General features: G+C 41.7%; 1 protein-coding gene across 1 annotated transcript; it reads left to right on the plus strand.

The window, feature by feature from the left end:
• Positions 1 to 10: 10 nt before the first annotated feature.
• On the plus strand, positions 11 to 27,919 carry LOC137300017 (protein Wnt-9b-like). Its single transcript, XM_067969103.1, has 4 exons — positions 11 to 133; positions 566 to 819; positions 18,092 to 18,357; positions 22,404 to 27,919. Exons 1-4 carry the CDS (start codon positions 48 to 50, stop codon positions 22,875 to 22,877), a joined length of 1,080 nt encoding a protein of 359 aa, XP_067825204.1. The 5' UTR covers positions 11 to 47; the 3' UTR covers positions 22,878 to 27,919.
• The last annotated feature ends 17 nt before the right edge of the window (positions 27,920 to 27,936 follow it).

The following is a 27,936-nucleotide window of genomic DNA, read 5'->3' on the forward strand; positions in this document are numbered from 1 at the left end:
CTCAAGGCACCGCCAAACGAGATGAGGAGCGGCAGAGATCCGACAAAATGCGCTGTCGGGTCCCGAGCACCGGCTGTCTGATCACCCTGCTCACGGCAGCCAGCATCATCGTTCCCGGATCGGCTTACTTCGGGTCGGTTCTGCTGAAAATGTTCAATCTTTAAATATATCTATATATTTAGAATTCAAACAACTTCTAACCCAATTGGATGACTTTTTCCAGTCTGATGGAGGAACTGAAACATTCTCATTTAAACAAATATAGTTTAAAATATATGCATCAACATTTTAAAAGATTAATAACCGGGAAGTGTTTAAGTTTAAATATTTCACATTATAAGAATCCAAAAAATAATTACGCCAGACAGAAAGCCATAAATATACCTTTCTGATTTTACAAAGTTGTATATATTATGGAGGTGCGCCTGTCGCCGTTATTCACTATACGTTGACTGGGGTAGAGTTTTATCCAGTCCGTTAACCAGTGCGGTGGGCGGCAGGTGTCCTCTGTTTTCTATCTGTATTTTTCTCCCCCCCTGGTTGATTTCTTTATTCCCTTAAGCAGATTGACTGGGAAGGAACCCCTCGCCGTGCTTTCGACCCCCGTCCTGGAGGATTCCGGCCCCGGGAAGCTTCACCTGAAGCAGTGCGATAGCTTGAAGCTCTTCCGCAGGCAGAAGCGGCTGTGCCGAAGGGAGCCCGGGTTAGCGGAGGGTCTGCGGGACGCGATCCGCCTCAGCGCGCTCGAGTGTCGGTATCAGTTCAGAACTGAGCGCTGGAACTGCAGCCTGGAGGGCAGGGGGAATCTCATCAAGCGGGGTAAGTGAAAGTGGAAACCGGAAAAACGACCCTATTGATGTCGGGGGAAACAGAAGTACATAAAGATAAGAAAGTTTAGTGTGGGGTGTGTGACATTAACTGTTAGGGAAGGGCCTCCGATACGAACTTTAAACAGAATCACTAACCATTGCACTAAATTGCAATACAGAGATATAATCCAGCGAATAATCCGTTTCATCTTCAGCAATATGTAACCTTATTCACTTTCCCATAAGTGGCGATATGAAGGAGACTCTCCAACTTCCAATGGAGGTTGCTGCACGAATTGTATGTGTGAGTATCTTTGTGCACGTGTGTACCTGAGTATGTGTGTGTAGCCGTGCGTGTATATGTATGTGTGTATCTGTGTGTGTACCTATGTATATGTGTGTATTTGTATGTATCTGAGTGTGTGTGTATCTTTGTGCGTTCATATATGTCTGTGTGTCTATGTGTATCTGTGTGTGTATATGTGTGTGTGTCTATGTGTATCTGTGTGTTTGTGTGTGTGTGTATATGTGTGTGTCTATGTGTATCTGTGTGTTTGTGTGTGTGTGTGTCTATGTGTATCTGTGTGTTTGTGTGTGTGTATATGTGTATCTGTGTGTTTGTGTGTGTGTATATGTGTGTGTCTATGTGTATCTGTGTGTTTGTGTGTGTGTCTATGTGTATCTGTGTGTTTGTGTGTGTGTCTATGTGTATCTGTGTGTATCTATGTGTGTGTATCTGTGTGTTTGTGTGTGTATCTATGTGTGTGTGTCTATGTGTATCTGTGTGTTTGTGTGTGTGTATCTGTGTGTTTGTGTGTGTGTATCTGTGTGTTTGTGTGTGTGTATATGTGTGTTTGTGTGTGTGTATATGTGTGTGTTTTCCTTTATTTCCCACTCTAAGGACTAGACGGTTTAATACCCAGATTTATATGGTCTCCAAATGTCCTTTCTCCCAACCTCTGGCCGATCTTACTCGCTGCCGGTGTTTTTGCTCACTGCAACTTCTCCGCTGCTGAAATGGCCGCAGTTGTTGATAGATGGTCGAGTTGAATACAATTTCCAATAGGTCGAATCATTTGCACAAGTGTCCCTTAAACGAGTGTAATTTCAGTGTTCAATCTCGCTCAACAAACCTGTCAAACAGATAGCTTGCTGGAAATGCGTGTTACAGAAACGGTGGATTTTGAAAAGTCTGGGTTACGATTTGTTGTCTATTATCTTTTGAGGACTAAAGATCTGTGAGGGGGGGGGGGGGTGTGAAAAAGGTAAAAACAACCCCGATATCAGTAAGTAGTTACTGCGAACCAAAGCCTGATGGTAACGGGGAATTTTCCGTGTTCAGTTCACATGGAAATCAAAAATGACGCTGTACATTTCAGTCACTGTAGGGTATTAGATATTATTGCAGTATTAATGTGTATTACATGATATTATGACGCACTGCAGTATTTTAGTGCATTACAGGAGATTGGTTAATATTACCACAAGACAGTAGAGAGAATATTACGGAATATTAGTGCATTACAGAATATTAGCTGTTACAGGGTATTACAAGATTATAGATAACAAAGTGTATTCTACGACATTAGATATTACAGGGAATCAACACATTAGAGGATATTAGATAACAGTAACAGACTTCAGGAAAGACATAGACTGGTGAAATGGACAGACATGTCTGCATGGCAGATGAAATTTAACTCAGAGAAGTGTGAAGTGATTCATTTTTGGTAGGAAGAATGAGGAGAGGCAATCTAAACTAAATGGTACAATTTTAAAGGGGGTGCAGGGACAGAGAGAGGGGGGTGGGGGGTACGTACACAAGGTGGCAGGACAAATTGAGAAGGCTGTTAAAAAGGCATTCGGGATCCTCAGCTTTATAAATAGAAGCATAGAGTACAAAAGCAAGGAAATTATGCCAAACCATTATAAAACACTGGTTAGGCCCCAGCTGGAGTATTGTGTCCAATTCTGGGCACCACAATTTAGGAAGGATATCAAGGCCTTAGAGAGGGTGCAGACTAGATTTACTAGAATGGTACCAGGGATGAAAGACTTCAGTTACTACAGAGACTGGAGAAACTGGGGTTGTTCTCCTTAGAGCAGAGAAGGTTAAGGGGAGATTTGATCGAGGTGTTCAAAATCATGAAGTGTTTTGATGGAGTAAATAAGGAGAATCTGTTTCCAGTGGCAGAAGGGTTGGTAACCAGAGGGCACAGATTTAAGATAATTGGCAAAAGAACCAGAGGCGACATGAGGAAAATAAAATTACACAGCGAGTTGTTATGATCTGGAATGCACTGTAAGGGCGTTGGAAGCAGATTCAATAATAACTTTCAAAAGGGAATTGGATTAGTACTTGAAGGGGAAACATTTGCAGGGCTATGGGGAAAGAGCAGAGGCGTGGGATAGCTTTTTCAAAGAGCTGGCACAGGCACGATGGGCCGAATGGTCTCCTTCTGTTGTATGATTCTATAATTTTACAGGGCATTCGTGCATTAAAGGGTGTAAGACAATATTTTAGGATATTACAGCGCATTACAGAATATTATTGTGTATTATTGGATATTAGGGGATATCACAGGATATTACAGTATACTACCGGATACTAAAGAACATTACAGGGTATTTCAGTGTACCGTAGAATATTACAGATAAAATGCAACTTGAGAGAACATTACAGCTTATTGTGTGACATTTTGAAGAATGTACAGTACACTGTTGGATGTTAGAGAATATTATCACATACTATCGTATATAACTGGATGTTTTAGAATATTACATATTACAGAAAATATTATGATATATGGTTTTATTTTGTGTCACAGAAGCACGTTACAAAATAATGCGGGATCCAACAATAGATTTTACATTATTACAATGAGACCCTGTTTTATGTATGGGTCCCTATTTTACAATAATCTGGAAACAGAGTAAAATGTTAACGTAACATTTTGATAATCAGCTTCCGGAAGGGTTAATGCGACTATTGGCAACCCCCCCTCCCCCAAACAAGGCTTGTTTCTGTGTAAGAAAGCGGTCCTACCGACTGGAGGGAAAAAACGAGTTGCGAGCGCCATACAGCCCCGGTTTCATCATTCAGATCATGAGTCTCACTTCTGCTAAAAATTATAAAGTGGGGAATCGTTCAGAATCGTCTGTGTTCTGCCAAGAACCATTCCCCTCCAAAATAAAAACAGCCAATTCTCTCCTCCCCCCCCCAAAAAAAGACGATCCCTGAGAACAAATTGCAATCTCAGTTTTGGGACCTGAGTGTAAAATTGCGGTCGATGCAATTTCTTGCCTTGCCGGGTCATTGGCGGGGCAAACTGAACTGGCCTGTATTGCCGGACTTTGAATGCGCATCATCTCTGGTCCGGCTCGCCTTACCGCTGTAATATCCTCTATGGGGACCGCGGACAGAGGCTGCAGCCTCTCCCAACCCGGACCGAAGTGCCTCAAATTCGCTGTCCTTTCACCTCCAGCCTTGTACCGCGTCTCTGCGATGAATGTGCGCTGTGATCACAGTCCCTGGGGATGTAATCTGCGGCCGTTGTGACTCTCAAGCGGATATTAAGGCACGCTGTCATTGTAAGGCTAGTCCTGGCGTATCGCAGTTCTTACTGTTGCTAGAATTTACTAAAACAAAAAGTGTTCCTGAATTTAGAAGGTTTTGCAATTTGTGCGTGTGAGAGAGAAACGGAAATTTTGCCTGTTCGCATTTTGGGTTTGGACGCGTTGTAATTCAAGTGTACAACTATTGTGTGAGTGTGTTCATATATTACTTTGTACAGATCGGTAGGCTGTTATTGTGTACATCTGAGAATCGAGAAAGTAAAGCTTGTATGTGTACGAAATTGTACATCAAAGGTACAATTGTGTATATAAATTGCTTTGAGCGACCTTTGGAGCCGTGTATGTGATTACAGTATATGAGTCAACGCGAATTGCTTGGGCGAATATTCTTGTGTCTGTTTAATATTGCAATGCACCCCCCACACTTACACTCACACACACTCACACCCATACAAACGCACACACAGTTGTTCTGTTAGCAAAGTAGTTCTCTTATTGTCCAAATTGCTATTGATTTACACGATTAATAATTAATAAAAGTCAACAGGTTGGATCATTTTGTAATGTGTTATCTATTAAACTTCAACAGTAAATGTTTGCAAACGGAGCTGACACAGGCTATTCCACTCGAGCGAATGCCAGATAACGGAGCTTCAAAGTAATTCACTGCGTGTGAAGCGTTCGGGGACCGTTCCGAGACCACGGAAGGCTCTATATAAATGCAAGTTCTCCTTCTTCCTCGTTATTTTCGGGAGGGAAACGTTTCCCACTGACCCGTTACTGTAACCACCAGGAGTCACTGGGAGTCCCGCTTGTTGTGGGAGTGAGTGGATGGGCGTTTGGGAACTGATTTCCCATTTGACCATTTGCAGTTCTGGGTACCAGAAGTAGTCTCTTTGCATTGGATTCCACTCAGCTCCACGTACCCTTTTTAACCAGTTAGCTCTTTCAGAGAGACTGTCGATACACGGTAGGCCAGCCAGCGTCAGAAAAAGTTTAGTGAGAGGGTCTTCAGATGCGAAATAACCTGCTGTGTATTGTCTATTTTCATTTCCGATTTCTAGTCCTTTCTTTTCACTGTTTGTGATTAGTGAGCAGATGCAACAGGGGCTGTGGAACAACAGACAGCGACAAGGGAGAGAATGGCCAGAGACAGGTCTGCTTTGAATTCTAGGGGACAGGTCAGAGTGACAGAATCGGCAAGTAATCGATTCGGTGTCTGGTCGATTCTGACTGAATCTCCCGTCTCACTCCCGGAACTCTCCCTGGTATGACCAGCTCATCCTTGGCTCGACTTCTGGGAATCTCTCTAATTACTGAGATATTTTTAGATCGGAAAGGCGTTCGGTTCCCAGAGGAAAAGGGCGTTAGGATGTGAGCTCCGCACGCAACCAGCGCCTTTAATCTCGGCGAACTTTCACAGTCAAAATAAAATAAACTGACTGGGATGGGCTGCGATACCGATTAATTAACACGATTTAATCACTGGCTTTCAGTTTAATATTTCCTTCAACTGGATTGCAGACCGCGCTTAGCCTGATGTATGAACAGTGAGTGCACCCTCAACACACAGACACACAGACAGGGCAGAATGAGATGAGACCCGGAGCCTGAGCATCCAACCGAGTATCAGGGACTGAGTCTGATTGCATTCCTTTCCCTCCGCCCCCAGTCTGGACCGGATCATGAGGACCGGATTCCACTTCAGTAATACTGACACTAATTCAATAAAATGCAATTGAAAATTCAACAAAATAGTTTCTTTTGGTCTATAGATGTGAATTTATTGAAAATCCCGAGATCCATCCATCATTGCTCAATAATATGTTAAATACTCAGTTGAAGGACTTGGAACTGATGGTGTTTTGGTGTCTCGGTTTAATGGACACTAATAGAATTACATAGAATTTACAGCGCAGAAACAGGCCATTCCACCCAACTGGTCTATGCCGGTGTTTATGCTCCACACCAGCCTCCTCCCACTCTACTCACTAAATCTCACTCTAACAATACCAACAACTTGCATTTATATAGCGCCTTTAATGTAGTAAAATTTTAACAGAAGCGTTATCAAACAATATTTAACCCAGCCACATATGAAGATAATAGGACAGGCGGAGAGGTTTAGGGGGGAATTTCAGAACGTAAGACTAGGCAGCTCAACATATCCTTCTATTCCTTTCTCCTTCATGTACTCTTCTAGCTTCCCCTTATTTAAAATAATGCTGGAAACACTCAGCAGGTCAGGCAACATCTCTGGAGAGAGAAACAGATCGATGACCTTTCATCAGAACCAGCATCCGCAGTATTTTGCTTTTGGATCTGATGTGAACCTTGCCCCTTATTAACTGTTTTCTTGTCACTAACTGATCACTGTGTGTTTTCTAGTATAAGTGTTTACCTTTAAAAAAATGTTTCTCCTCGCCTTTGGCATTGGACCAGACCGGGTATTTGGGGCCTTTCACTTGCATAGTTCCCTCAACCCCTGGGGAAGGGGGAGGGTTTGAATATTAGTTGAAGTGATTTATTGGGGATGACAATTTGACCGGAGTTCACTCTCCGCATGGTTTAAAGGGTGCAGCACTGTGACTGGGAGGAGACGGAGCGGCCACGGCTCCAATACAAACCGCTGATAGTTTCCTTAGGCACTTTCCATTGACAGTATAGAGCCCTCAGTGTTATAAAACTTTGCAAATTGTTGCTTACAGTGGTGTACCCTTCATTCTTCCGCTAATATCGAAATATTCCGTGTTGCTGAAACATGAAATAGGGGTGGGTCTTAGACATTCAGAGTGGGGCCTCCAACATGTATTTGTCAGGCCCCAACAACATTCTACATTTCCCCTCCATTCCCCTATTCCGCTCCATTTCCCCATTCCCCCTTCATTCTCACCCATTCCCTCCATTCCTCCTCCTCCATTCCCACCCATTCCCTCCATTGCCCCTCCATTCCCCTATTCCGCTCCATGTCCCCATTCCCCTCCATTCCCCCCATGCTCCTCCATGTCCACCCATTCCCTCCATCCCCTCTCTTTTCACACCCATTCCAACACATTCCCTCTATTCCCCCTCCATTCCCACCAATTTCTCCCATCCCCCCAACCCCCTCCATTCCTACCCATTCCCTCTATTCCCACCCATTCCTCCCCCATCCATCCCATTCCCCTCCATTCCCGGACTCTTGTGCTGGAGTAATACTGGCTTCATTTGAATAAATATTAAATTCTAGCAACAGTTTGCAAAATTATATTTAAACAAGATACTGGGACTTGCGCCATGTTCATCTCTGTTTTTAGGCAGATGGTAACCGGTTTATTTTAAACGGGTTAATCCCACAAACGAAAGCCCCCTGAGCAATCAGGGGAGTCGATGATTTTACACTCGTTTTCTAGCCCTGCAATTACCTGCTTAGGTTCGGTTGAAATTACTCACTTTCCTCCAAGCTGATTTCTATCTAGACCCTGGTTGATTCCTGCCATTCATCTTTCGTCAGGTCAGCCCCTTTTTCTCGTTCTTGCCGCTCAGCGCTGTCTTTTGTGCGCTGTTAACCTCTGCCTTAAAATAGCGCAGGGAGAATGATGCGCACGGGGCTCGACTGATACCCACGTTGAACCTTGTTCTTTCCTTCGCGCTGCCGTTGAATCTAATTGCATGTTGTGAAACTGCACAACGCGGAGTACATCCCATAATCACTGCTGGAACGCTGAACGTCTTTGACCTCAGCCCAATAGCGCCAATACCTCACCCCCAGAAAACAAACACTTGAAACTACGTACAAGTAATTAATGTATTTGTGTTTTGAACAGAGACACCAAGTTGCATACAATAAACAAAATACACATTAAAAATAACTCATATGTGAGGCATTTCCAAATCCTTCTAAATTGTGTAACTCCTGCTACTTTATTTATTTTAACCAACCCATTGCTTCCTCAATCTTATAGTTTTCCCCAATCCTCAGAGTTGTATTTTCTTATCAAGAATTCAGAGAGTATTATTACTAAGAATTAGCTGCTGTAGAAGTTCCTAATGTATTATTAATTACAGTGGGCGGTTTCCTAGATTGTAAAGGGTTTCACCCTGTATCTTTGCTATGGTTTAGCAGATTATTGAAACAGTAGCACTAACGTAACGGCTATAGAAAGTAGCCATGCATGTCGTTTTGGCAGCAATTAAGATAAAGTCTGTATACTTGGCAAAGAAATATTCACCTAACAGCTAAAATGATTAATGTCAGTGTATATCCTCATGTCTGAGCCTATTCTATTCAACCACAAGAGCATCGCGGCTAAGCCCAGCACCCACACATTGCAGTGCCCCTACCACTACTCAGACTGTGTTAAGTTAACTCAGCACAGACCAGGGATTGAGCCATCATGGTGCATGTAGATCATGCACAGATCTACATACTGTTGAGGGAAGCATTGGGATTTCATTATGGCCGGTATAACCACAAAAAGAGTTCAGTGTAGAAGGAAACCAGCAGCTAAAAAAGTACGGATAACAAACAATCTGTAAATCAGGTGACATTATGGCCCAGAATTTGCTTCCAAAATAACGAGTTTAATGGCACTCGCCGTTATTAATGTGCAAATTGCCCAGCAATTTACAGGGCAAACATTTTTCAAGCTGAAGGATGTGGGGAAAAAGTCTAACTAACGGAACACACTGTAAGATGTCCCATTCCAGCAAATTCTGGGCCAATGTTTAAAGTGCCTCCTTTATTAAAAAAAAATCAACAAATGAAAGCCTCTAAAAGTAGGCATTGTAATCTCTCTTCAATGTATTTTACTTATGGTGACGCATGTTGCTTGTATCCTAAAGCTGTATTGTTACATCTTTCTTGCTTTTCAATATAATGTTGACAGTTACTGTAAATTTTGCAGCCTATTCTCATTTGATCTGTGCTACTCAATCCCCATTGGTGCAATGTAGACAATTGAATTGGTGGTTGGGCATTGGACATGCTGTTGTTTGCTCAGAGGCTGTATAGTTAGTCATAGAATCATAGAAAGGTTACAGTACAGAAGGAGGCCATTTGGCCCATCAAGTCCAAGCCGGCTCTATGCAAGAGCAATCCAGCTAGTCCCACTGCCCTGCCCTATCCCCGTAGCCCTGCAAATTTTTTCCTTTCAAGTACTTATCCAGTTCTCTTTTGAAGGCCACAATTGAATCTGCCTCCACTACCCCCTCAGGCAGTGCATTCCAGATCCCAACCACTCACTGTGTAAAACAGTTTTTCCTCATGTCACTGTTGGTTCTTTCGCCAATCACCTTAAATCTATGTCCTCTGGTTCTTGACCCTTCCACCAATGGGAACAGTTTCTCTCTATCTATTCTGTCTAGACCCTTCATGATTTTGAATACGTCTATCAAATCTCCTCTCAATCTTCTCTGTTCCAAGGAGAACAACCCCAGCTTCTCCAGTCTGTTCACGTAACTAAAGTCCCTCACCCCTGGAATCATTCTAGTGATTTTTTTCTGCACCCTCTCTAAGGCCTTCACATCTTTCCTAAAGTGTGATGCCCAGATCTGGACACAATACTCCAGTTGTGGTCAAACCAGTGTTTTATAAAGGTTCATCATGACTTCCTTGCTTTTGTACTCTATGCCTCTATTTATAAAGCCCAGGATTCCATATGCTCTGAGTTGTTATTATATTTAATCATAACATGTACAGCTAGAATATGAGTATAAAGAATACGCTAGGAAGGAGTTTGAGAGTGTAGTGGTACAAAATAAATTCAGAAACATGATTGAACAGCAAAAGGACATGTAAAGCACAAAACTTATATGGAATTTTCAGCAAAGAGGAGCATTCAGAAATCTACCAAAGAAAGGGGCACTGCTCTTATCCAACAGCTAAATGGTTCCACCATGGCAAGATTTATATCCAAAACAATACATCTTCATATTATCCAAATCTTAAGAGAAACGGGGCAGGCCAAAGTAAGTCAACCAGGGGCCCAGCCACCACAGCTTAGAGGCATGGTGAGGGCAATGGGTCATCTCACAGAATAACCATCAAGGTAATCACTTTGGACTGCCAATCAAAGAAGAGATGTTTAGTGAACCATCCCTGGATAGAGAGACCAAACTTTCTGGTATCCCAGTTATCCTTGACCGAAAAGGCTACCATCTCCAGAGTAGCTTTCCCTCTCTGTAACTCTTTCATCCATGCATCTGTAGTAGGGTCCAGCCATCATGGTCTTTCAGTTTCAACCAATGGTCCTCCTGGACATGAACATGCTTTTACCTGTAACATCATCCTTACATTAGATTTAACTTCAAAATCATTTAATGTAACATAAAAACACATTTTTGGCTAGAAGAGCAAACATAAAATTCCAAGCTAATAAATACAAGTCTAGAAAGTACTTCATGCAATAGTAATGTCTGAACAGAGGAATTAACCCATTTAAAATAGTGGACAAAGAATTGGCATGCAAACTTAAATATTTGTAAGCTAATATCACACCTTAATTTCTAGAGTATATATTGTTTCAATTTTCAGTTATTTAATCATGTGTTAAAGAGTTTAGATTGTCCTGCAACACAACCACTTAACTGTGGATCTAAAATGCCAGGAGTCATTGGATCTATGGTAATGTGTGCCATTGAGATGTTGTTCCAGAGCATTGAGGATGAAATATCACTTAATTATATATTTTTTGTACTTTTCTGTAATTTTCTTTGTGTTCATCAAAGTGCATGATGTCAATGGTTAGGAAAACTGTGCTTTTCAACTTTTGGCATCCAGCATCAGGTATGGGCAGCAGTGTGGATATTTCCAATTCCCACAACAGCATCCGTATGACCGCCATGAGCAAAGTGCCAACTGGTGCTGAATTCTGGGCAGTTTTATAAGCAGTAAACCTGCTTTAACCAGGACATGAGTTGAAAATGACCAAACTCATTTTATTTAACAAGAAGCAGAGAGACGAGATTTTCATCCTAACATTCTGAGATGGATTCAAGTCCATGTCCCAGGCATGAAAGGAATGTATTTTAACCCACCACACCACCCAGTTCCTTCCTCAATCGCATCTTTGAAACTGTTCTGGAATATAATTATCAGACCCTAGAAATTACAGTTGGTGATGATAGTGGATGAACGCTTAATACATTTATATGACATGTCATTTATTTAAATGAGTTAATACCTCAGTTAAAATAGTGCACAGAGGAATGTTGTACAAATGCGATAAATGTTCATGCACCAGTATCATCAATAGTAATTTCTGTGCTTGGAAATGGTACTGCTGCTATGTTGGTATCCCAGGTTTGGTGCCATGGAGTGCAGTCTCGCAGATCACCTCGTACAAGAGGTAGGTACCTTGTAACGTTAATCTGGACCAGGGTGGTGCCCTGGACTAGTTTGGATTGTCTTAGGTAGTTGGAGAGGAATTTTCCAGATTTTTTCTCCCAGTTGGTCTGGGTTTCTATCTGGTTTTTTGCTTCCCTCAGGGCATTGCATGGCTCCAGGTGGGGTGGGGAGTGTATGTATTGTGGTGCATAAGGCATCATAACTGCGAGGAACGGGCTGGATGGACCAATTGTTTTTTTTTTGTCCGTTTTTTCATATGTTCACAATGCATTAAAATGGTGCTGAAGTTGCAAGTACAGAAATATTAGTGTTCAGTTCTCTCTAATTGTGAGGGCTAAGAGCCAGGCATTGCAGGATGCTTCAAAGCTGAGAGATCCATTTAGTCTTTATGGAGGTGTTATGTGCAACAGTCACAAAATAGTAGTTCAAATGCCTTATGAAACAAATAAATAAGCTTTTGTGCATTAATCAATTGCAAATCATTCTGCAAATTCTATTCTAGGGCTACAATAAATACTTAAAACAGCTTCCTTGATGGTCTAGTGGGTAAATGGGGCAGTCATTGGTGTTCTAGAGTTGGTTTCAGCTACTCTGGGATAGGGAGAGGGTGGTGGGGGGGGCTGCCTGAAACCCCGCTCATGATCACTATTGAATGGGCCCTGCTGAAAGGCACATGGGCATCAGGTGAGAATAGGTTTGGCTGTGATGAGCTCCCTGATCTAGCAATCAGTTGACATTCAATGGCTAGGCTCGCACAGGAGAATGGACACTTGGCTGAGGTACCAGAGGGCAGTGGTGGGCAGTGAAACTCTATCCCAGCAAGAGTCAAGAGGGAAGAGAGAACATTTGGAAACAAAAACAGAAGAGAAGTGAATGTTTAAAACATCTCAAAATGTTATTGGTGCCTGGAAGCATATTATTATTTTGTAATCTGAATAAAAACAGTTCCAAGTTCCTAATTTGGAATGGTTTCAAAATATAATATAATGAATATCTCAGATCATAAACAGTTTTAGAAATGTGCTCTTTATGGTCTCTTTAGTTTTGTTAACGTAAAGAAAATAAAAATATTGGATTATGGATATTATTTATTTGAAAACTCCCTCAGTTTTTCTCCCTGGGCTCATTCACCAACTATGACTGAAAGGACGGTTGAGCAATTTGTTCCCAGACCTTTGCTGAAGCTGTTCTGAAACTGATGGTAGTAAGTGGCCTGGAAGGGATGGTATCTCCAATTGCCCTCCTAGTGGGTGAAATTGGGCACTCAGTGGGTTGGGGGATAAACATTTCCTCTCCCCAACCCCCCATTGCTCCAATACATAGCATCATCTTCATCTTGGACTTCTAAGAGATCACACAGTTACCTGAACTCGGGTAAATTGAGCCCCATGTTCCATTTCATTCTTAACCACAGGCAAGAAAGCAGGATTAAAATGCCACAGTGACATTCTTGCCATGATTCTGTCAAAGGTGGAAGAGTATTTACCCCCCAGCACTGTCAGTGACTGCAGGAAACAGCATGATATCTTCCCCGGCAATGAGATAAATCCTTACGCAGCCCAGTTGCTGTCATGAAGCAGAGCCTCTTTTATCATTCCTCACCCCCCGACCCCCCATTTCTCATAAAGTCAATGACTCATGCAGGGATACAGTTCCACTGGTGTCAACAGTCCAACCTTGCTATAATAATCAATGTTCCAGTGTGACTCTGTGCACAGAGCCCCCACAGTACCTGGGGTTGGAGAGTGCATAAGTCCCATTCATGCCTGGGCGGAATGTGGGCTGGATCCTGACTGCCACAGTGGATCCAGTAGGACCCGAAGAGTTTAAAAACAAAATTGCTTTGGCCCATTTGGCCCTCGCGGGGAGGGGGCACCCCACTCTGCCTTAGAAGGGCAGGTAGGCTCGGGCTGGGATGGCTGCCATTGATGTGACCTTGCAAGCACTGGCAGATAACTCTGGCTACGGAAATCAACCTACCCCGGGATTTGGGAGGGGATTCCCAGGATTTGGGAGGGGGGTCTCTGGTCTTGGGCGATGGTGGGCGGGGGTTCCGCACCTTCCGGCAGAGTGGGATCCCAGCAATTTCCAGGGCAGAATGTCTGCAGGCTATTTGGACGTGTGAGCATCACGGATCCTGTCATTCCTACACAGGTGCGCTTTCCATCGAGGGCAGGGGGTCACTGGATAGTGATCAGGTTTAGGAACCTTGCTGGTGTTTTTCCCCTCCCTAGCCTGGGGACACTGAGCTCAGCCATTGCGCTCCCACACACCTGGCTGAGATCAGCTGACTCTGCTGCAACTAAGGATACAATCTGGAACTTCTCTAGTCTGTAAGGGACAGTACCACAACAGTCAGTGCATTTACAGGCGTGCAAAACAAGTCCCCTAACACAGCGTGAAGCTTAAGAAAACTCCAGTAACTGCAAGTCATTATAGTAAAAAGATTAGTACTCTTTTACATCGCCACATTTGGAGAAGGGCCACAGAGCTCCTGATCAATGGCTGTTCCCCAATCTCTTTTAGTTAAGTACAGGAGTGAAAGCCTTAAAGGGACATTGTCTTCATGAACAATGGTTTTAATGGCGAGTGAGCACAGGCAAAGGAACTGGTTGCCTTTTTTTCTCATGGCAATGTCATGCTCAAGTGACAAGCTGAAAGGATTTGATATAATTTATAAGTAAATCAGAAAGAATTTGTTGAACAACTTTTCATGAATATAGTGCCCTTTTAAGATACATAAAAAAGCAAAATAGAACATTGACTCTGAAGCTTCCAGTTACTTAAATGATAATGTGAGTTTAGGATATTGTAATTGTTGTTCAAGCAAAACTCCCACACTTTGATGTAATCAGATGATTATTTAAAGATGTGGGGACTGTTTAAATTACATCGTATTTTAGTCACAGACCTCCTTAAGGCTAAGTAAACAACTTCTGCAGTAGAGGTTTGTGCAAATATGTGTTCATCTATACAAATACTGTATGGTTTAGTAGCCAAAAAGGATGGTATTGTGAATGAACTGGCAGGAGCCCAACAATTTATTGTGATAAACTGATTGTTTATTTTTTTAAGTGAGTATTAGCACTTATGACACCTCCTTATTCTCAAGAGTCTGTTTTTGTCTCTTTCCATTTTATCCCCCTCTCTCTTGAAAATGTTGACTTGAGCTGTGTGTAGTTCTAAAGGTGATTCTTCATGTTCTAGCCTAATGAAAGTCAAGCCCAATTCTGTCCTCACCCATGTGGAATGTGGAACTTGCTACCACATGGAGTGGTTGAGGCGAATAGCATAGATGAATTTAAGTGGTAGTTGGGTAAGTACACAAGGGAGGAAGGAACAAGAGGATATGTTGATGGAGTTAGATGAAGTAAGGTGGGAGGAGGCTCATGTGGAGCAGAAACACCGGCATAGATCAGTTGGGCCAAATGGCCTGTTTCTGTGCTGTAAATTTTATCTAATTTTAACTATTGGGCAGCCTACTGGTGGAGTGTGCAGTCTGGGAATCTGGCAGTGCTGACGGGAGGCCCAATCCATTCTAAGGGCCAGGCCTCATTACCATGCGGCCGACGAGCACCGAATCATCTGCGTAGTAAAAGAGCCTTCTTCCCGAAACAGGTGAGTGCTCTGGCCGCTCACCGGTAAGTCCTTCCCAAAGATGATGTCCGCCAAATTAGGAGCAGGAAGGAGGCAGTAAGCTTTTCCGTGCCATTTTAGGGGTGATGCCGCCCTGGTTCTGCCCAGTGGCACCAGTGGAAAATCTCCCCCAAGCAGTTTATAATTATCGTCAGAATCCCACAATACAGCTGCAACCTCGCAATGCTTTTTTCTGAATCATGCAATTGTGTAACGTGTGGAGTTGAGATTCCCAGATGGCTTTGTGGGCAAAGGCAACTAATTCTGTGGAGCACTAAAGCATACCGATCAAATGATCCAAGGTTTTGTGTTGAGTTAGTTGCTCTCAGCTGTAATTGACCTCAGTGCTCCTGAACTACTGAAGGGAAAATCTTGCTCCTGTTCAGCCAGTGACTCCCTTTCGAAAGTGCATGCATGTGGACATTGCTTGCAGACAGGATTGGCCTCAACCATGAGCATAGGAACATAGGAATTGCTAGATGAAGAAAGACCAAGGTCCATCTAGTTCGCCTTCTACCATCCTGGTAGTCGCTTGGTACAACGATAATGGAGTTGTTGACAAATATAGTAATCAATCTCTATCAATTAGTCTACAACAGACCCAGACATGACGTGAGGAAAACTTCCAGTGGTGGAGAGCTTTGGGAACCATAGGTCCAAAGTCACCTGTTTCCCCCCAAGCATGCTACATTTAGCACATGTCATGTCTCAAATTACTCATGATTCTCTCCATGGTTACAAGAACTCATTGCCTAGGCTTGTATGTAAGAAATGTCCACTTGGTTGAGGTACTGATGGGTTGCTGATGCTCATGAAGCTGTACTCCAGCAGGAGTCAGCATCTTCAGGAGAGGAGGGGAGAAAACTGAATTTTAAGGAAAGCCAATAGTGCTTTTGACCTGTTTCATTTAACACCAGGTATCCTGGTGGATGTCGGAATCAGTATCATCTGTACAGTTGATGTGTGATGCTATAGCATATTCATGAAAAGTGTCCGGCAAACCATTTCTTTGTTTGGGAGAAGAGCCACAGGATGCATGTGTTATCTCTGTTACAATGACATAACATGCCAGCGATATGACAGATTTCAAATGAACTGTGATTGCGATTGCTTCTTTAATGACTGGGGTGTAATCATTGCAAGTCTATTGAGTGATACTTAACAGTTTATTACTAGAAAATAATATAATCAGTATATATTATACATGGGTACAGTTTCTCAATGGTTATGGTACTAGGCTAGCGACCCAGAGCTTGTGAGTTCAAATGCCACCATGGCAAGTTGTGGAATTGAACTTGATAATTTGTGGGCTAACACCAGAAATGACCATGAAAGCTGTTGGATGATTTAAAAAACCCAACTGGTTCATTAATGTCCTTCAGGGAAGGGGACCTGCCACCCCTGTCTGGTTTGGCCTACATTTGACTCCAGTCCCACATTATGTGATTGGCTCTTAATGCCCTCAGGGAAACTAGGGATGGGCAATAAGTAGAATAGAAAAGGTTAATCTAGAGCAATATTTAAAGTTAAACCATGACCGTGGGACAAAGGCACATCGGTACAAACTGGTAAAAGGCAAGTTCAGGACTAATTTCAGGAAGTATTTCTTCATATAAAGATTGATTGTAGCTGGAATGGTCTTCTGGGTAAGAAATTGAGGTAATACCTCCTAAAAGAGGCAGTTGGATTGTGTGATGGGGAGAGTGTAGGTTTCTATGGATGGATGAGGTAGATGGGCCGAATTGCCTACACTCCTCTATACTCATCCATGTGACCTATGTTAACTGAATTTTGAATGTTTCTCATGTGTTTGGCAGATTATTCCAAACAATCATCATTTTATGTGCAAAAATGCTCTTCCTAATATCTCCTGAATATCAGTGTAACTGCACTAGTGCTAGATGTCTCTCTCAGAGGCCCTTTGCTTCTGTGTTTTATGCTTTAAATGTACTTAAAGCCTGGCAATAGACAATGACATCATGAAGCTTCACTCCAATGCTGTGAATGGCAAGTGCTGTCCACAGTCTCTTATTGATAAGACCCATGGAATGGACCTTTGTGATGTCACTGCATTGATAGTCAACAACAACTTGCATTTATATAATGCCTTTAACGTGATAAAATGTCTCAAGGCGCTTCACAGGAGCGTTATCACAGGAGCGTTATTAGACAAAATTTGACACCGAGCCACGTAAGACGATATTAGGACAGGTGACCAAAAGTTTGGTCAAAGAGATAGGATTTAAGGAATGTCTTGAAAGAGGAGAGAGAGGTAGAGAGGTTTAGGGAGGGAATTCCAGAGCTTAGGGACTATGCAGCTGAAGGCAAGTCCACCAATGGTGGGGCGAAGGAAATCTGGAGATGCACAAGAGGCCAGAATTGGAGGAATGCAGAGTTCTTGGAGGATCGTAGGGCTGGAGGAGGTTACAGAGATAAGGAGAGGCGAGGCCATAGAGGGATTTGAACACAAAGGTGAGAATTTTAAATTCGAGGCGCTACTGGATCGGGAGCCAATGTAGGTCAGTGAGCACAGGGGTGATGGGCTCCTGACAAAATGGCTGTTTTCAGGTTTCCTCTGACCTGCAGATTCACTTAAATATACAGTAATACTACCATTAAATGATTAGGAATTTGGGCAAATCAGATGTCCGCAGTTCCTATTTAACTTGTCAGCAAATGATCTGCCTGCTCCGCTGTCATTTAATGCAATTTTGTGCATATCATTTCCTTCCTTCTCCTGCAGGGTTTAAGGAGACTGCCTTCCTGTTTGCTATCTCTTCGGCCGGACTCACACATTCACTGGCCAAGGCTTGTAGCTCAGGCCGCATGGAGCGCTGCACCTGCGATGAGTCGCCAGACCTGGAGAACAGAGAGGCATGGCAATGGGGTGGCTGTGGGGACAACCTCAAATACAGCATTAAATTCATCAAGCACTTCCTGGGACAGAGGAAAGCCAGCAAGGACCTAAGAGCCAGGGTCGACATGCACAACACCAACGTGGGCATCAAGGTGAGGCATTGAGCCTTTTCTGAGGAGACCGTGGGCACATTTATACCACTGGTTTGAGACTGATACCTACTTAGAGGAGTCTTGGCCAGTGGATTCAAGTTGCTATGTCAACTGTGTATCGCTCTCTGGTCAGGGAAAATGGACTCTGTCTTTTTGCGCTTACACATATTAACAAAGCTTTGCTCTCCTGTCTGTAAAGTTGGGTCCAAAGATAAGTTTAACAACTTGTTAACATTAAAAAAGTGAAAAATAAAATGTATAAACTTCCCGGACTGTTAGTTGGAGACCACCTGGGAACGTTTTAAAGTTTGCTCTGCATCTTTACAGTCATTCTGTCTCACTGAGAGAAAATGGGAATGTACAATACGGGGAACGGCCACTTGTAATGTTATACTATTTATTTCTTTACTATACTATATCTCTTAGGTCCCTCAATCAATTCTTTTTGCCAATAACCTATCAACTCCAATTTGCTGACAGTATCTCTGACCAGTGACACCATCTTCCCGAGGAGTCTGGTCCATGCATTCATCACACTCTGTGTGCAGTAGTTAAATCTATCTTTCCTCTTCTGAACTTGCCCCTTTTCCCACTCTGACACACGCGCACACACACACACTCACATGCACACAAACACACACACACTCAAAAGCACAGCTTTGATTTCTACTATTTATGATAATGTGATACTCTGTTCAGCAACACCTGTTGACCTGCTCTGGGTTCTGGGACACCTGTCCTCTTTTCTCCTCCTTCCATCTTCCATTGACTGTGTATACTATAGGGTAGATTTTTACAAATTTGCTGGAGCAGAGCTTTGCATGCCTGAAGAGCGTATCGAGAAGTCAGACATTTAGGTCAATGCACAATATGTTGTTCCATGAAAATTAATGGACAGAAAATTGTGTTGAGCATGCTGATCTCTGTGACTAAATTCCTGATCTGCATTCCTGGCACTTGAAACTCCATTCCAGGTGTATAAATTCACAATATCTCCCCTCCTATCTTTAAGCAGGCTGTACTTTAAGGATGAAACAGAGTAAAGCTTACAAACAAGGATTCTGATCATGGTAACCTTCTTGACTTGAGGAATCACTGCTCTCCATGGAGACGATGATTTGGAAATTATTTTTCCGCCCTTCCCTCTAAGTCTCTGCACACAGAATGCTTGGGCTCAGCTTGCTGTTACCCCCAGGCTGAGATCAGGAATTCACCTGGTGGGGAATTTCAAGTGTGAGCCTGCGCTAGTCTGCTCAATTCTATTACATGCCACAACTTTACCCATAGCACACGTGATTTTTAAAAAATTGCTAAAGCTTTGAAAAAATGTCAGTAAATCATACATAATTCCCAGGTTCCTTGCTTGATATTTGCCTAAAGTTGAATTATTTATGTTTGAATTGCATTGTGTTCTGAGAAGCCTGTCATTTCATCAGTTAGTACAGCATCATAGCCAATCTAAGCCTCTAAAGTTTACAAGTAGTGTTTTTTTAACAAAGGAAAGTAATTAAAAGAAGTAACAAACACTTTTATCTGTCAGGAGTTACCAATATCAGCAAACCTCTCCATGGGTGAAATGATGCTGTTCTATATTGCTGTAGCCCATTGAGTTAACGTCTCTGTTAAAATACCAGCCTCAGGAATTTCGTACGCAAGTATTAAGAGTTTATATGTTAATATCACTGAAAGTAATTTCTAGCCTAGTTTCTTTGTGCTTTAATTGCAGCTACCAGGTACCCAAGTACTAATATAGTAGGAGGTTGGGAGGAGAGGTTAGCAGGTTAGCTGTCAGTCTGATAAGAAACATTGCCTGAAGTGTATTTACTGACTGAGTGCAAAGGAGTGCAAATAAGGAATTAGTCAGGATAAAGCATGTTTATGCAAAGAGAGTAAAGCATTGCAATGCTTTTAGGAAACTAGAGATGGTCACTTAGGGATTTGAAGCTCCTCTAATCCACCATTGACTGGGATAAGCTTTGCACACTGGCTTATCAAAGCTGTACCCGTTCAAAGTGGGCTTACCTAAAAAAAAGAGTAGACCTTTTGGAATCTCATGTAAATTACAATTTAGAATCTTGACGGTATCGCTTCACAGTGTTCCATTCAATGGGGTGTAACATGCCTGTTAAAATAATGCGCAAGAAATTTATTGTGACCACATTAAGCAATTCGTATGCTAAAATTCAAAGAGCCTAATTTCCAGGTGTATATAATTTTGGAAATTACATTGTTAATTTCTTTTGGGCATTAATTTTGTGTTTATTATGATGCGGTGTATCAATGTTGGAACGGAAGATTTTCCACTCCCTGCCTCTAGTATCAGCATCATGACCTTTGAGATCAGATAAAGCACAGGTTAGATGTAGGCTAGGACTCCATGTACAGTGCTTTAAATGCATTTCCTATAACCGTCTCCCCTTCACCATGTTCAAAAAGCACCTTCCTACTACAGTGTGTACTTCCATTTTCCAGACCAATTGCAAAAGGACGTATGATTGCCAATTTAATGCATGTTGGTTCAAATTATGGGCAGTTTCATACTGTGCTTTGTTAAACTGGGTTGAAAGTCCCCCAAATCAATTTACAGACGAGGAGTGAGAGTAATTTCATCTATCCGTGTGGGCTGGATTCAAACACAGGCCCCAAGGTGAAAGGGCAGGAGAGTTCAAACTGACTGCATCAACCTATCTCTGAGGCAAATAACTTTAGGGTTTAGCCCGACAGAATCTGAATTCTTTGCAGAATCAAAGTTTTGGTATTTTGATCAAACTTGGAAAAATAAAACAGAAAACTGTCTCAAAAATGACCAGAGTTCATATATGCTCTGTTCCAGCCCTGTCCATTGAGTGGTAAGATTCTAACATTGTGTTTAGGTTTCATTGATCAGCGTGTTACTTGTGCTTATTGAATTATGTGGAATGGGTTGAGAGCATAAATTGTCCTCAAGATGACAAAACCTGATTAAATGTGAATTTTCAGATTCTGTTCTTACTGAAATTCAAACCAAACCAAAATTAACTCCAGAACCATTCGCCCTGTAGATTAATGATCTGAATGATCTAGAAAAGCAAAGTGTGAAGATAAGGAGGGTTGTTTTGACTTTGTGCGATAGTGTAAAATGGGCAAGGGGGAATGAACAGCCTGTTTTACATCTCTCCTCATTTTTATTTCCATTAATTGGGAGAGATATAAAACGTGCAGCCGATTCATTATCACCCGTTTTACACTATCACACAAAATCAAAATGACCTCCAAATGTGTACATTTCTGCAGTGCCATGATACTAGAAGACTAATGATCATATTGTTATGATATTGTACTGAGAGTTCCCTATATGTAATGTAATGTGTACACAAGAAAAAATGGAATGAGGAAAGCCCATCTGGTTTATTGAGCTTGCTCCTTCAAATAGGCCATGTTGTCTGCACTGCCATGGACTCACCTAATTTAATCTGAGGGAGGTGAATAAATTCAAATAACACTTCCAAGAACAGGAATTCTGTGAGATTCTTCCCAAAGATGAATCAGTGAACCTGTCAGAATTCAATCTGACCTTGTTGAATTGCCATGGTCCCAACAGGACTGGAGCTTTACTGCTGCATGGGATATTTGGTCATCTCTGCTTATGCTAATCTGTACAGCAATCAATCCCACTCTTAATCAGACGTTCATCCAGTCAGGGAGATCGATAGCATTCAAAAGGATCTGGATCAATGATTTAATTGAGCTAATGGCAGATAGACTTTATTGTAGATAAATGTACGGTAATGTATATTGGAAAAGCAAACACGAGATGTGTAAACAATAAATGTTTTCATTTGCAAAGATGGATATTTGATTTTATACAGTTCATTGGTGAGGATGCAGTGTTGTTTTGGGCATTCTACTTTGAAAAGAGCATTGATGCATTTTTTGATGCTATATCAATAGAAATTAATGGGCCCCGGAGCGTCTCATGGAGCACACAATAAAATAATCTACTAATGGCTGGCATGCATGGTAATGCTATACTTTTGCCTATTCACTTATATCTCTCCATCTTTCAGGCTGTGAAAAGTGGTTTGAAGACCACGTGTAAATGCCATGGTGTATCTGGGTCCTGTGCTGTTCGAACCTGTTGGAAGCAACTCTCATCCTTTCATGAAACGGGCAAACTTCTCAAGCTCAAATATGAAACCGCCGTTAAAGTCCACAGCGTCACCAATGATGCCACAGGCGAGACTGAGCTCATCAGCCCCAAAAAACACAGTTATACCTTAAAGAACCATATCCCAAGGACTACAGATCTGGTTTACATAGAGGACTCCCCGAGTTTCTGTCGTCCAAGTAAATACTCTCCTGGGACAGCAGGCAGGGTCTGCTCAAAGGACACAAACTGTGAAAGTATGTGCTGTGGTCAGGGTTACAATACCCAGAGTCTCCTGGTGCACAGACCCTGCCACTGTCAAGTGCAGTGGTGCTGCTATGTGGAGTGTCAGCAGTGTTCTCAAAGAGAGGAGATCTACACATGCAAACACTAACAATATGAAAATAAGGCAAAGAGAGAAAGACAGCAAAGGAAAGAACAGGAAGATAAAGTCACAACTTCAGTTGTGGTTTGTGGTCTATTGTAATAATGAGACAAAGTCATATAACCCCAAGAAAAACACATGTGGGAGTTTAGAGCTAAGCCTCGTTGAACCCATTATTGAAAATGCATGTGTCCTCAGTTCAAAGAATCTTATTTCAGAGGTCTTTTACACAGGTGACTTCAGCTGCGAAATCCAGACCTATCCAAGCTTTAGAGCAGTGGGAAGTGGACACTGGAATTTCAAGTTGACTGGTGGAGCTGGTCAAATTGAAGGAAGCCACATAAGATCACTTTACAATGCACTCCTTCATTTCATTTAAGTTAAAGAGTGACCAGTAAATAAATAATGACCCACAAAGGTAATTTCACTAATTAAACATGTTCTCTTTGAAAGTGTGGGTGCAGTGCTGGGGAATGGATGAAACTAATTGTGATCTTTGGGCCAATTCTATAAAGAGTGCAAACAAAACTTCCTATGGTACAGGGTGTGAGAGGGACTGTGCAACTTCCTGTGCCCATCATTGTTCAAAGGAGCCTTCATCTTTCAGTCAGATTGATGGAGGTTTGTTGTTTAACCTCTGCACAGGTTTTGAACCAACATGCCCCCAGGACAGCATTAACCTTTCTCTAGGTTTGGCCCTGCGTTCCTTCTCCTGTTCTGTCACTCAGCCATCTGCATAGCATTCTGTGAATGAAATACATACACAATGGGCAACATGCTCTGAAGCTTTCGATTCCTGGGCAGTAGTCACTAATGCATGAAATAACTGTGCATTAACAGAACTTCACAGGTCTTTAGTAAAACAATCAGCAGGTAACAAAATATAGAACAAGACAAGGTAACTTTTGGAGCAAAATAATCACAAATTTTAACTGTCACAAAAAATAAAGTGTACCATTAAACTAGTTTGATCCAAACCTAGTACTCATGGCTGTGGTTTATGAATGGGTAGTTCTGTCTCTAGAAGAAGGGACATGAAGCTATTGGGGGTGATTTTAAACCCCAAGAATGGGTGGGTAGGGGGCGCAAAATTTTTGGACTTGGCATTCCCAGTGGGAAGCCTGTACTTTTACGCGCTGATGTTAAACCCGGAAATAAAGCCGGGTTGTGGTCGCGACCCAAAAAACAACTGTTTTCAACTCCCACCCGCCCCCAACCCACCTGTTTTTGGGGTTTAAAATCACCCCCATTTTCTCACACAAAGAACATCTAGGAACGGGAGATAGCCGGTAAACACAACAAGCTTGTTCCTTTTTTTTGATCGATCAACCCAAATCCTCACCTTATTCCTCAGAAATGCATCTAATTGCCTTTTATTCCACAAGTTTGTTACCCTTTGGGAGAAAAGATTCTGCCTGAATTTCCTGCTTCCTACTAACTTCCTGATTTTTAAGTTTGGGTCCCCTGGTTTCGAGTCCCTCACTGCAATGAGCAATTTGCTTGGATCAACTTTGTAAATTCCCGCCTTAATCTTGTAAAATGAAGGCATCGTGAAGTCTCCTTTTTTCCCCCCAAGAAAATCAAACTAAACTTTGTGAATCTTTCCTTATCACTTCATAAATCATGGCTATCAAAGATACAGGCAGGCTTACAAAACTAGTACCAACAAGTACCAGAGACAGAGAGATACCAGCCTTTTTGAAAATTAAGATATATTATTTAAAATATGGTAATTGGTGCAGTCTATAATGTAAATATTGATGTTTATTTTACCAGTTTTTACAGACTGTTGTAAGAAGCTTAAAGTTTATTTTTAAATCTAAACTGGAATAGATGCATTTTTACTAACACCCCTAGTTTAGGAAATAACTTTGCCCTGAAAACTAGTGGTAACATCGAAAAAATCTGCATCAAGGTGTGTCTTTACTTAAATATGTATGTGGCAGAGAGGCATAGAATGTGAAAAATATTTCACGAGGAACTCTTCATACATCAGCTTGGTGATGCGAGCAGTATAAATTGTGTTCTGCACATTCCCATTGCATGTTTGATTCAGCTGATGAGCATTCTAAGATACATCAACCCTTTTGCAGTTGCTGACTGTTGAGTTTTGGACATTATGCTCAGTTCTGCAGAGAGGAATCTGGACCCAACACTATCCAACAAACCAGAGAGATAATGAAAATAATGGTTGCTATGGGGAGTTTTTTTTAGATTTCATGCAGGCTGGAGATAGATCACATGGATGTTCTTCAGTGGATCTCAGGACTTCCAATGGTGTAAGTTTACCAGTGAGATAAATCATTCATAAATGACGACAAATCCATTGCTCTAATTCATTTCTTCACACAAAGGGTAGTGAAAATCAGGAACTCTCTCTGCCCAAAAAGCTGCTGAGGCTGGAGGTCAATTGAAAATTTCAAAATTGAGATTGATAGATTTTTGTTCAGCAAGGGTATTAAGGGTTACGGAACCAAGGTGGGTAGATGGAGTTAAGATACAGACCAGCCATGATCTAATTGAATGGCGGAACATGCTCGAGGGACTGAATGACCTACCCCTGTTCCAATGTTCCTAAATCATCATTGTTTGAGAGAAGGAAAGAACCTGGAAGATCCATTCATTGTGACACCATCCACAAGTGATGTCATGACGTTCTCACAGATCAAAAGACAGAAGGCTCATTTGATCTCAAATGAAACTTTCAACTGCCTGTCTCATGTTTCTCGCCTGAAAAATGGGCGATCAGCAAATGAAAATCAGGTGGTAACCCTGTGAATCCATTTGCCCATTGATACTGCTCGTGAGAGCCCATTGCAGATGAACCCAAGTGTGATTCAAACACAATTAAAAGATTAAAATATGAACCCTCCATTCTGATCAGCTTCCATTCTGCCTAAAGAACTCAACTCCAGATCCAATCATAATGTTTTAGTGATCCATTTATTAGGATATAATAGCACTTTATAACTTAGTAGGGACAGGGAGCGTAGGTTAAAATGGTGAAAGGACAATTTAGGGCAGATGTCAGGAAGAACTTATTCACGCAAAGAGTAATCAACACTTTGAATGGTCTCTGGGCAGGGTAGTGGAGGCAAAAAGCATGCACTTGTCAAGAGACATTTGGACGATGTGATGGGGAGAATGTTTTTTACTCTGGATGGATGAGCTAAAATGGGCCGAGCAGCCTCCCATATCTGTACTGATCTTATGAACGTGCAGCAACTTGATCAATAGGGTTAAGGAGTTCAAATGAGCATAATTCCATTTTATTGTGAACCATTCTGGGAATGAGAAATAAAAAGTTAATCCGTGAAGTTTCATTTGCCGCATATTGGCAATTTCAGACAACAAACTGATCCACCAGAGGGTTGGTTGATGAAGCCAGAGGCATTTTAGCTACAAGTGTGTTTATGTTCTCCCACAAAACGCCATAGAATCATAGCACAGAAGTAGGCCATTCGCCCCATCATTGCCTGTGCTGGCGTTGGCTCTTCAAATTCTACTCTAATCCCATTTCCCTATTCTTTCCCCTTATCCTTTTATGTCTTTCCTTCTGTACTATGTACTTCTCAAATTTCCCTTTAAATGATGTCATAGTCTTTGCCTCAGTAGCCAGTTGTAAAGCATTCCATGTTGTAATAACCCTCCAATTTCCAACCCCGTTCCAAATTCTGTTCCTTTATATAAGTTGTACATGAGTAGATCTTTAGTCAGATGGGACTTTCACTGTTCAAAGTGCCTGAGTGAAGTATGTGAGGAGTACACAGCAGACCAGCTTTGAGGTTGGTCAGTGTTGGGAGATTTGGATGGTGAAGAGAGATATGGAGGGTTTGTTGCATTTGTTTTGCAACTTGTTAGTTGAATTGTAACAATCAAAGCATTTTATATATAACATGGCTGCTGCACACTGGGCTGGTGGTATTGCCAAACTCTGTTCCTGACTGTTCTACAGAGAAACACAGTGCTTTTCAAGTTATATTTGTGCTTAAATTTTCTTCCTGGGTAGGGGAGATTTCCACACTCTGCTCAGCAAAGCTCAAGTTAAACTTTTTTAATGGTTGGCAGTGTTAAGGGTTTAATTTCCTCTTTCTGTGCTTTTTTAGCTTGCTGGTTCATAAATTTGCGTAAAATTCCTGTCTGTTATTTTAATCCAGCATTCAACCTATTTAAAATAAATAATATTAAAAAAAATAAGTAGTGTATGACCACTATAACAACTTGCATTTATATAGTCCCTTTAATGTAGTAAAATGTCCCAAGACTACATTACAATAACGCAGATGGGAATTTATCGCAAATACATTAACCAGTGTGCTAAAAGCAGTGCAGATAGGAAAGTCACCCCTTGATGCTTAAAACACAGTTGATTTATTTCTCATTGAAATAAACAGTAAATGGAATATTGTAGGTCGCAGTGGGTCACTGGCAGTGCGTCATGCCAAGCATGCTATTGTAAGAGTGAGAGATTCCAAGCAGTAAAACGCACGACCTAGAACCACAAGCACAGGCAATGGGATATCGGGGTTAACTCACTCTTGGAGCTCCATCACTAAAGGGTTATGAAATGCAATGCAGCTGATGACAAAGCTTGTTTATCTATCTCTTTGCTATTGTGGGTCCTCTGACAAGAAGTCTCATGGTGCACTGTGACCTGTTTGATATACTCATAGATGCAAAAAAAAGTACCATTACGGCTTTCAGGGCAGAACCCATTGCTTTATTAATTTATCTGTTGATGCTCTAAGGGAAAGTAAAATTATTTTTCTACCTCACGTGTACAGCTTGTAGGTAAATAAAATCTTAAAATGTATTTAAGTTATTTATCATCTTTATATAACAGAAAGAGAAAATCCTTTTGGATCATTTTGGGCAGTGAAAGCACATTTTTCATGGTTCTGGTTAATGTGCGTCCTTTCTGCTTTTTATGTGTTGTTATTTATACTTTGTTTCATGATGGTTGAAAAGCAGGTTTCATACATTTATAGAACAAGTTGCACTAATGTTTCTCAGCTTTCTGGTGGTATTGATATCAATAAAATGGTGTTTTGATGACTGCTTTGGAAGA

The sequence above is a fragment of the Heptranchias perlo genome, chromosome 30 (genome assembly GCF_035084215.1).
Source record: "Heptranchias perlo isolate sHepPer1 chromosome 30, sHepPer1.hap1, whole genome shotgun sequence".
Lineage (NCBI taxonomy): Eukaryota > Metazoa > Chordata > Chondrichthyes > Hexanchiformes > Hexanchidae > Heptranchias > Heptranchias perlo.